The sequence below is a fragment of the Lonchura striata genome, chromosome 17, assembly GCF_046129695.1.
Source record: "Lonchura striata isolate bLonStr1 chromosome 17, bLonStr1.mat, whole genome shotgun sequence".
Lineage (NCBI taxonomy): Eukaryota > Metazoa > Chordata > Aves > Passeriformes > Estrildidae > Lonchura > Lonchura striata.
Genome location: NC_134619.1, coordinates 9,530,226 through 9,540,718, shown reverse-complemented (window position 1 = coordinate 9,540,718; position 10,493 = coordinate 9,530,226). Strand labels below are relative to the sequence as shown.

The window sequence follows — 10,493 nt, the reverse complement described above, 5'->3', positions numbered from 1 at the left end:
TTTCACAGCTTCTCTGATCTCCCTCAACATCCTCTCAGAGTTCCCCATCCTGCTGGCTGCTTTGTAATACTTCCCCAGTGCTGGAATTGTAAAACCTGAACAGGGAGGGCTGTAACAGGGATTTGGTGCAAGGATGAAATTATTTCCATGCACACTGGAGCCTCCTGCCCTAAAACATGTCACCTGGCGATGGTAACTGCTGCAGACTAACAAGGGATTGTTGGAGTGCAAGGAGGGAAGACTTCATAGGCTTTCACACACATTTATAGATCTTTGTGGTTCCAGCCTGGTGTTATTATTGGTACTGGAGCTGGTGCCTTTGGTAGCCCAGTTTTGAGGCATCCTTGGTGCACTTGACAACTGCCTCTGAGGAGCACCTTCCATTCTGGGCCCAGAATCAAGAAATTAAGGTCTCAACAAAAGAGCCATCTTGACCTGCTGTTGGACAGGTTTATTTAGAATGACTCTTATTTCCTGCTGCTGATGGAAGAGCAGACCCCATCCTGGTGCTGTTTACATTTCTGAAGACATAATTATTACACAAACAACAGGGGGACTGGGGTGAGAGGGAGGAAGGAGCTGTATGAGGTCACTGGGATAATAACTTACTCCTTTTAAAACACTCACAGGAACTGCAGCCACGGTGGAGTCCAGAGCCAGGGGCTGGCACTCAACAGGAGCTTGAGTTGAAACAGTGCCAGCCCAGTGTGATGCACAGGGATCTCCTTTAGCTCTGGCAGGGCTGTAACTTCAGCTTGAACTCCTCAAGGCTGAGCAGGCAGTGGAGCTGAGCATTTTAGAGTTCCTTCTGCTGCCAGGGCTCTGTGTCAGAAGCCAGGCAGCAGCAGCCCTGGGCAGTGTTTCCAGTGAATGGGAGACCTGTGGATTCATGTCTCACCTCACCCTGATCCTTGCTGTGTGTGGTTGTGCCATCAGCATCAATTTAGAGAACGCTCTAATCAATTTACTAAGTTGCCTAAAGGTGCCTTTTGGTGGCCTCATATTTATTAATCAGGTCCTCAAACAGAAAGATGACTTGGCAGAAATTTTGCCACACTTTGTGATTTGAAACCTTAATTAGTAGACCGAATATCCCCAGGATTACAAGTGTATCACTTGTTTTTAGTCTCTGTGTAAAGCAGCCTGAGGTTAAACCACAGAAGTGGGTTTTTTCTGGTTTAGTACGGAGCAATATTTCAAGAGGGGAGTTAAATTGTAAAGGCTGGAGTAAATTAAGTAGTGCTTCAGCACTGCATTCCTTTGATCAGATCTGAGGAGTGTATGCATCAGTTTCCAGCTGCTCACATCTGGGATTGTCTTCAGTGCTGTGAAGGGCTCACTGTACAGTTTGGTCCATGAGCTCTGAATTATTCTAGACAGAAAGAGGAGGAAAAGAGAATTACCAGAAAACTTCATAGGCACACACAGAAATTTTTTCATCCTTTGGAGGCTTTTCCTGACTGACCTTATCTGTGGAAAGATAACCAAGTCAAGCATGGCAAGAGAGATGCTGAAATATTATACTCTCCCAGCTGAATTCACAGGTGTGATTTATGTAGAGTTCTGATTTTCCCTCTCTTTCCCAGCCCCTCTTTTGCTCAGTGTGCACACTGATCTCTCCACACCCCTTTGTATTGTGCTGGCAGGGTTGGACAGGCTTAATTTCTGTGGGACAGCTGATCAAGTGGAGGTATTCCCAAGGAGGGAGAGTTTGCTGGCTCTCGTTCCCCCAGGAATGGCAAGATTTGGAGCATAATTCAAGTCCCAGCTGACCATTTTCACGATTGAGTGATACAGAAAACAGTAAAACTCTCTGCTGCCCAATACAGTGAAAATCTGACATGCCCCAGGACCTAGAGACAGGTCCTGCTGCTGGAGAAAGACTGGTTTGCCTTTAGCCTGGCCTAGACCCTCAGGCACTCTATCTCAGATAGCTTTGCAAAGCTGCTTTGGGTTGCTGCAAGCCTGTTCCCAGACACCCACATGCAGCTTCACAGCACTTGCATTCCCCCTGTTCAAACTAGCAGGGTTTTAGGTATCTGACAATATTGATTGGGAGTTTTTTCCCCTCCCTAAAATTGCAGCAAGCACCTTTTCCATGGGCAGCAGTGGGAGCATTACTGAAGGAGAGCCTTCAAGCCTTGAGCAGTGCAGCAGCAGTGAGTTATGCACAGGACTGGGCAGGGAATGGTACTCACCAGAATGTGGGGAGATGGAAAAGGGAGAAGTATTTACATGAGCTTAGCCAGGGTGCTGGGAAAGCCTTCCAGCCCACTGCTGTCGATGTCCTGGGGCCTGTCAAGGAAGAGGGCAGGGATGGCATCATTGGGATCAATGAGAAATTCTCTTTTCTGCTATATTTTACTGGATTACAGGGCTGAGAAGACAGCAGAGTGGTGTGCTGCTGTGTAGTGCAGGCTGGCTCAGGACAGCACCCTGCTTGTGAGGTCAGCCTTATTCTTTCCCTGAGTGTTCCTGAAATGACAATTCTGTAGGTTCACACCTGGAAGGCAGGCAGCAATAAGGACCTGGGTGTGCTCCTGCAGTGAGCAGAGAATGAATTGATTCCCACCCACCTTTGGTTCTGCAGGATGGCTCCCAGGAAGTCCCTCAGGACCATCTGCTGCTGGTACTGGCTGTCCATCAGGATGCTGTCGGACTGGCGCCTGGTCAGGAACTCCTGCACCCCTTCCCCTGGGCTGCTCTTGCTGCTTCTGTTTGGTGAAGATGAGAAACCTCTTTGATTCTGAGATGCTTTTTTGTCCCTCACTCCAAGATTGGCTCAGGCTGAGCAGCACAGAAAGAGAACCTGCTGGGACTGAGCCTAAGGCCATTCTGCTTAATTTCAGCAAGGAATTGGTCACTGTATTTGCTGCTTTGTTAGAAGATGGACTGGGCTGGCTTGCATCTGACCAGTTGGTCTTGTTTAGGGGCAGTCAGTGATCTAAGTAGCCAAGGGTAATGGAGAGGCTGTTTTCTGTGTTCAAACCAGGCCAGGGATAACAGTTCCCTACCAGTGAAGGATCATTGCAAATATTACCAGCAAATATTATTGCTTGTTGGTATTGCAGCAGAACTCTCAGCTGATCTGATGCTTACAGCCTTGGAGGAAAGCATTAATTAGGCTGCTTAATGCTAACTGTGATTAGGGGTATCCAAGGCTGTAGGGATGCAGGATGTCCTTCTGCCCAGCAGGAGAGATTGCTTCTGTTGCAGTGAAAAGCAGGTACTTCTGCCTGGTATGGAAAACACTGCCCAGGGCAACAGGCAAAACCAGCCCTAGGGCAGCAGGATGCTGGGGCTTACCCGAGCCTCTTGCCAATGATGGTCTGGAGGAATTTTCGGGCAGAAATCTGCCCCAGGAATTTCCTGTAGTTGTCAGTGAATATGGCATCAGCGTGGCGCTGCATCCTGGGGGAAAGGAAGCAGAGTTTGTTTGCTCTCTGAGCTGTCAGTGAGAAAAAACTGAACAGCCCAGGTGCCACAGGGCTGATTCCAGGGCAGGTAACCACAGCAAGCACCTCATAGTGTTGGACTGAATTAGTGCTGGAGGGTAAAAGGATTTGAGAGAGCTCAGTCCGGACATGGAGGCAGCAGGCAAAATAAAATACCTAGGGCAGGGCAGGGCAGGGCAGGGGTATTCCTGTGCTCTGCAGCAGCACCATCAGCACCTGGGAGGGCTGTGTCTGGGACAGGTGACAGGAGCCTCCAGCAGGTCTCTAGCCTGTGGTTAGAGCCAGGCTCCAGAAAATCCACAGGTAAGGGAAGCACAAACCACTGGGCTGGTGCCACTGTTGTGCTTCAGACAGAAATAAGATCCTCTGACTCCAAGCAGAGATGGAAAGGAGAGGCTCTAGCATCCCTGCAGATCCCCAGAGCTCAGTGGAAAATTCTGTTCCCTGCAGGAGCCCTGGGCCTGCCCCATCAGTGTGTCCTTGCTGGTGGGGACAGCAGGACATGGCTCTGGACATGGGTGATGGTTTGGGACTAACTGAGCTGCTCCTGGGCTGGGGGGAGACTGCAACCAGCACATCCTGCAGAGCAGGGCTGGCAGATGAGGTACAAACCTTTTCTCAGTGGGGTCTGATAAAAAACCCTCTTCCTCCTGCTCCTCTGCCAAGGGGTTTTGGCTCTGCAAGGAGCTGCTGTGCTGCAGCTGGAAGCTCATGGCCTTGCCAGCAACTGGCCCTGGACTGTACCTGCAAGAGAAACCCCAGGCACACTGTGAGGTGTGCTCAGATGCCAGCTGGGGCTCAGTCTTCTCAATCATTATTCCCTACTCTCCTGCTTTTTCTTTCTCCATTTTTCATCCCATCTTAGCAGTAACACAAGTACTGTCTGTCACTCGGCTAGAAACTGCCCTGAAGCTCTTCCAGCAGTGAGAGGATGGTTTATAGAGCCACCTCAAACAAACATCCCCCTCGCTGAGCTCCCAGCATCCTTGAGCAGAATCCCACTGTTTCTGGTGTCTTTGTGCCATGGCTTTGGCACAAGGCTAAAGAATTTTCTATGGGACATTGCAAATCCACATTAGAAAAGCCAATGCTCAATTTTGGGCTTTTCTTGAGTTGTAGAGGTACAAAGCAGTATTGCAGCTTCTAAGACCCAACATGGAAATACTTGAAATCTTAATAGGTATCTGTAGATTTCATGTATGAGAATATCTGCAGCCACATCAGTGTTCAGGCTGGAGGTGCTGCCTACTCTGGGGAATGCCAGATTTCCCTTTATAGAACCCATTCTATAGCATTCAATTCTAAACCCAACTGTTTGGGCTGAACATCAGGTGCCTGCCTTCTTTGGAAATCACCCCTAGGCCAGCAATGTACCCAAAAACTAAGACAGAGCAGAGAAATAGGTCGAGAAACACATTTAGAGCTCATCTGGCTTTCAGAAGTGCTGGCAACTTTAGCTTGACACCTGCTTATTTTGCACAAGGTCAGAGATGAGGCAGAGTGCATAAAGCACTCAGCACTTACCTGAGAGCTGGGTAGAGAGGGGAGGAGATGGAGCATGAGACTAAATGTAGGAACAGGAGCAGGGTGGCCTTATCCAGCATCTTCCACCCCTTGGAGTCACCTAAAATGCAGAGCAGCCTGAGTCAGGGCACTGAGGGGAGGCCAAGTTCCACCTTTGTGTTCTCAGTCCCTCTGCTCATTCCTCAGCACAAAGGGGCTGGAAATGTCCCTCTGTGGCTGTGGTGCTTCCCAAGGCAGAGATGTCTTGGTGTGGCCCAGTGTCCCCCGTGGAGGGCAGTGGCTGTGTCTGCTCTGGAGGGTTTGATGCTGTGGGAGTCCCTCACTGACCTGTCCTGCTGCTGTGGCTGGAGGAGAACTCTCTCTCGGGCTGCTGTGAGCCCCAGGAGCCCTGCACAGGCTGTAAAAGCTCCTGGATGAGGACAGCACTTGGCAGGGATGTGAAAGGAACCTCGCTGCCTGCCCAGAAGCATCTGCAGCCAGCCCTGGGACCTGTCCTGGCTCTCCCAGGTGGGCTCCCATGGCTGGACCTGCAGAGCACAGGTGTGTGCCTGGGCTGCCTCACTGGATGGCCAGAGGCTGGGGAGAAACGGGGAAATCCAAATAAAACTCCTGGGCAGAGGGGTAATACTGCACAGAGGCAACCCTGGCAAAGTCATTTATCAAAGGCAGGTGCTGAGCTTGGTTTGCCAAACAAAACACATCCCGTTCCTTCCGTGGGGAGGGGCTGGACTGAAGTGTGTCCCTCGGGAGGGCTGAATTGCTGCTGTGGGGAGCAGCTCCCCACAAGGTGAGCTGGGCTGAGCAGCTCCAGCAGAGCTTGCTGAGAGCTGGGGATGACTCAGGCCAGGGTGGCCCCAGGTCAGCCACCCTCGGGAGCTGCAGAGCCGAGCTGAATACCTCGCTTTTGTCCCTGCAAGCGAGCATCAGTGGGAAGGTATTTCAGTGAATGCTGCTCTTCCTGAGCTTCCATTGAAAGCGACTGATCTTTTGCTCAAAGAAGATTCTTTAAGAATGTGGCTAGGAACCTTTAAAATACCAAGTTTGCGTGTTCTCGATCTTATTATACACAAGAAAAAGCAGAAAGATGTTTGATCTCCCTAAGAGGAGGGAAAAAACACCCTTCCAAATGTATAACGATACATCCTTGTAAAAGGAGCCGTTTCCAGATGGAAAGGGTTTGCTTGGACTTCTGATTGCTCAAGTGAACTTTCAAGCAGTGGGTTTTGCAGATGGGGGGGCAGGGAGGCTCTCTGATGGAAAACATCATCAGTGAGCTCTCTTTTCTGCTTGGACAGAGAGGGGGAGGCTGATGAAGGACCTGAGGTCTTGCAGGGGGGTCTGATGTTGACACCAGGGAAGTTAATAACAGAATTAGCAGCAGTGCAACAAGTGCACGGACAGACATGGAAAAGGCGTCACTCTAAGAAATGAGATTTCTTATCACAAAGTCGTTCTCACCCAGTCTCTCTTTCCAGTTATTTGTGCTCCCAGATGGGACCAGCAGCTCCCCCAGCATTTCCCCTGGGAATAGCCCAGTGGCCCCTGCAAAGCTCCTTGTGCTCATGGGTGGCATCCCCTACCTCCTGCACAATCACTTTGGCCCTCCAAAGAGCCAAGGAATGCTTAAGGGGACTGTGATAGATGTACAGGACTTCTGCTTTTAGAACAACTCCCCTGCTTCCCTTTCCTTTTTGACTTTTTCATTTGAACTTGGTAAAACATGCTGCTCTGTGCCTCTTCCCTAAATATCTTCAAGAAAATCCCAAGTCAGATTTTTCTAGATAGAGGAAATTATCTAAGGCATTTATCAGCGGGTAACAGCAGACTGTGGCGCCAGCATCTACAGAAAGTGCCAACCAGGAGATTTAATCAGCATTAGAGAAGCTTCTATGTGAACTGAGAAGTGCCAATGTAAATGAAAACCTAGCCCAGCATTGTCTGCTTCCTCTTCCTAGGACACAGCCCTAATTATCACTTTCTTTCTGTCTCTGGCTTCTCTTCTTTAAATATTGAGGTTTTTCTCTATAATTGCTTTTTGAACATTTGAGATCCTTTTTTTATTTCTCCACTATTAGTTTATATGCAATTTTTTTGTCTGTTTCTGGCTTTGTCCTTCTTCCCCTATCCTGCTTTGTCTTCTCCCTTAGCTACAGACTGCTCCCAGATTTTTGGGTATGTCTATGTCCCTTTTTCCCTCAAGAATAAATCAGAAATGAAAGTTCTACATCCCTTCCCAGATGTGTCTGCTATTTCAGAAGAGAAGCTGGGAAATTGAAGTGTCACCCTGTGTGCAGGCAGCTTGGCAGCTCTGCAAAACATTGTCACCTTCGAAATTCTCCTGAGGTGAGGGACACCTTCCCTTTCCATTCTGGCAGCATGTGAAAAAATGATTAATAAATAAATCCCCCTTAAGATGAAGAGCTTTTAGCACCATTCCAGCAGATGAAGTGTAATAGCTTTGTTCCATCCTGTGCAGTGGGAACAGCAGCATTGTGACAGTGATGTTGGAGAGCTGGGCAACTGCCTCTGGCCAATTCTGAAACTTCAGCCTGAGCAGTCTTCAAAATACCTCTGTGTAGATGAAATGAGGCTTTTCCCATGCCTGCTGTTTTATAAAGCCAAAACTTTCATACCCTGAAACGCCACATTAGAAAAGCAGAAATCCTTTTAAGTGCCTCCCTGTGCCTCATCGTGGCTGGCTTTGCATTACCTGTACCACAGAGTTGTGGTTCTCCTCACACTTTGGTTTGGCTCAAACACAGTTTCATTGCTGGGTGGGTAAAACACCGTTCATGTGCCAGGGAAAAAGAAACTCACATCGACATAGCAAAAGAGAAGAACTGTGCTACAGCTGGTAATCATCTAACATGTTTTCTAAAGCTCATTTATAGCATTGGTTTGCATTTATGATGTAGCTCAATTGTTGTTTCATTCGCTAAGTTGGTACAAAAACATACTGGCACAAATCTTGATACGATACAAAGGCACCTGGCAAAGCTCATTCCTGGTGACAGCTTTGATTGCATTTCATTGCCCCCAACTTCCAGATAGGCATTATTTTGTTAAATGCACAGAGAGGCTCTCACTTACCGTTCCTGGAGAAAACAAGCTCCTCCTAGAGCAGCTCCCACCCAGGTGCTCCTTCCCCTGTTGCAGATCCAAGTTCTGCTCTGGAGCTGCCCCGTGAGCACCCGGTGGGTGCCGGGCAGGGCTGGCAGGGCTGGCAGGGCACTCCGGAGCTCCCGGACTCCTCTGCCTGCCAGGGAGCTGCACCTCCGCTTTTATAGCTCGGCTCCCTCAGGGGTCCCGTGGGCTTCCACGCGTCAGAGAATCAATTATCCTCCTGGATTTCAAAGGCTGCGTTCGCATCCTCTTTCTGTGTGCGCGGAGGGGGCTGTGCTCGTAGCCCGGGGTCATTTGCACGATTTCTCTTTATCCCTCTAAGAGTGAAGAGCAAATAACAGCAATAATCTGGCAAAGTGAACGACAAATTCACTTTGCTATGTAAACTTCGCTATCCCCTGCAATTGCATTTTTTCCTTCTTGTCCGCAATGAGAGTGAGATAACCATTAGTACTTTCTCACACCGCCTGAACAGGAGGGTTGATCTTTTTTTGCTATTTTATTTTCCTTTGATTATCAGCCTTTTCCTCCTTCTCCTTTATTACTCATACCTGCATCAGGGGGACAGTTCATGCTTCAGTCCCTCACAAACATCACAGCTTCACACCAAGCCCACAGAGCAGCTGGAGAGCCCTGCTCCATCCATGTGCTCTGGAAAAAGGCAGGGGTGTTCCCTGGGGTGCTGCATCACCGGCAGCTCTGCTCATTCCTGGAACAAGGTTCATGAAAGCCCCGTTAAAACTAATGGAGCTTTCATGCCAAGAAGACCAGGACAGTTCAAAGGAGTTCAAAACAAAGTGCCAGCGGGAGCTCCACCTGCCAGATTTTTCATATTGACTTTACAATGCCCAGAATTGATGGGGATGCAGACCGTCCTGTCTGAGGGCTTGCATGACTCCATGATGGGAAGAAGTTTCAGCAGATGATGTGACTCATGTCTGCCTGCTGCCAAATACCTCCACCTGGCATCACAGTGGCACCCCAGCTGCCGAGAGGGATTGCAGGGAGGATGTGCACCTGGGGTTCCTGTGTGTGCAGGGGGTCAGAACCATCCCATGATGGTCTAACCCTGTTCTTGCCTCTCATTGCTCTTGCAAGCCAGGCAGGTGAATCATCTGTGTCATCCACTGGAGATGGGGATTTCTGGGTAGCACAGAGCAAGTTTGTTCTGTGTGCACCTTGTCCTGGTGCACACAGCTGCATGCAGTCTCTGCAATCTGGAAAGGGATTTTTGTTAGCTTTTTTGAATCTTTGTGTTCTCTCGTGTGTGAGGCCGGTTGCACTAATTTTTCAGCATGATTTATTTTTCTTCCACTCTCTTGGTGCTGCACTGGCTGAACAGATGAATCAGATCATGCTGTTAAACCAGTCAAGAGCCAGTGCTATTTCAAGGCATTATCTTAAGCCTGGTCTTGAGCTGATTCTCCATCCAGCTGACCCCTTGCCTTACACAGAGCTGTATATGATACCAGGTAATATTTCTCTGATCAGGGAGAATCAGTCTATAATTGACTTGTTTATAGCTGCCTGCTGCCCAGCCTGGGTTAGGAGAGCTCTGATCTGTGTTCATATCTCAAGTGAGCTGCTTTCACAGAAGGCTCTGTAAAGCTCCATCATCCCAGGGCTTTCCTTGTGCTGCCTAGGTTGGGTTCTTGCCATGCAAGACCCAAAACAATTGAAGGAGGCAGCAGAAATTTTCTAAAAACCCTCGAGGCTCTGTTGGGTGCATCCAGTTTAGGAGTTCTGCAACAGCATAAATAGAGCAGCATTTCTGTCCCTGGGATTTCCTGCTCCATCTTCAGTGAAAACCTTCCTGTCTTCCCAGGACCCAGACAGGTAATTTTTGGAGCTTCTCCACCAGGCTCTGCAGGCTCTCCCTCTGACTCATGCTGCTGCTTATGCACCAGAAATGTCTGTGATCCCCACTGCTGCCTGGAGGAAGATGCTATGGACTGTGACAGGATCCAGAGCTGTTTGGAGCCACTTCTGCATCCATCCCTGTTGGTGTTGCAGTGTGTGCTGAAGCTGGCAGGGCAGGCTCTGTTCTCATGGTCTTTTTTTCAGCAGGGCTGTCACCCGTGTAGAGCTGGTGCCCCCTGCACATGCCAAAGGGGCTCTGGCTGCAGCTTTGTGCTCCCCACAGCCCCAAAGCTGCCCCCAGGACTATCAAAGTGGCATTCAAAGTCTAAACAAGCTGCCTGTGTGACAGCATTCCTCACAGGAATTTCACTTCAGGGTTAGTATCAATAACAATTTGGCACAACAGATTACAAACTTTTGCAAAATGAACAGCTTTTTCTCTTTAGAGAACCTCTTAGTTTGTCCCTAGAACCCTCCCAGTTTCTCCCCATCTCTCCTCCCTACCACAGCAAGTGCAGTGCCAGCATCCAC

The 10,493-nt window shown here is 49.1% G+C and overlaps 1 protein-coding gene across 1 annotated transcript; it reads right to left on the bottom strand.

Moving 5' to 3' along the window:
- Positions 1–436: 436 nt before the first annotated feature.
- Positions 437–8,141, bottom strand: GHRH (growth hormone releasing hormone). Its single transcript, XM_021527901.2, has 7 exons — positions 8,070–8,141; positions 4,980–5,079; positions 4,068–4,199; positions 3,307–3,411; positions 2,577–2,714; positions 2,199–2,295; positions 437–1,372 (listed from the first exon to the last, which is right to left on the bottom strand). Exons 2-6 carry the CDS (start codon positions 5,057–5,059, stop codon positions 2,232–2,234), a joined length of 519 nt encoding a protein of 172 aa, XP_021383576.1. The 5' UTR covers positions 5,060–5,079; positions 8,070–8,141; the 3' UTR covers positions 437–1,372; positions 2,199–2,231.
- Between the last annotated feature and the right edge of the window lie 2,352 nt (positions 8,142–10,493).

Excerpts from the sequence above, each read along its gene's own strand:
- GHRH (XM_021527901.2), bottom strand. The coding sequence starts at position 5,059 with ATGCTGGATAAGGCCACCCTGCTCCTGTTCCTACATTTAGTCTCATGC. Across the intron at positions 4,200-4,979 it reads CCTCTCTACCCAGCTCTCAG|GTACAGTCCAGGGCCAGTTG; the intron begins GTAAGTGCTGAG and ends TTTCTCTTGCAG. Across the intron at positions 2,715-3,306 it reads ATCATTGGCAAGAGGCTCGG|AAGCAGCAAGAGCAGCCCAG; the intron begins GTAAGCCCCAGC and ends TTCACCAAACAG.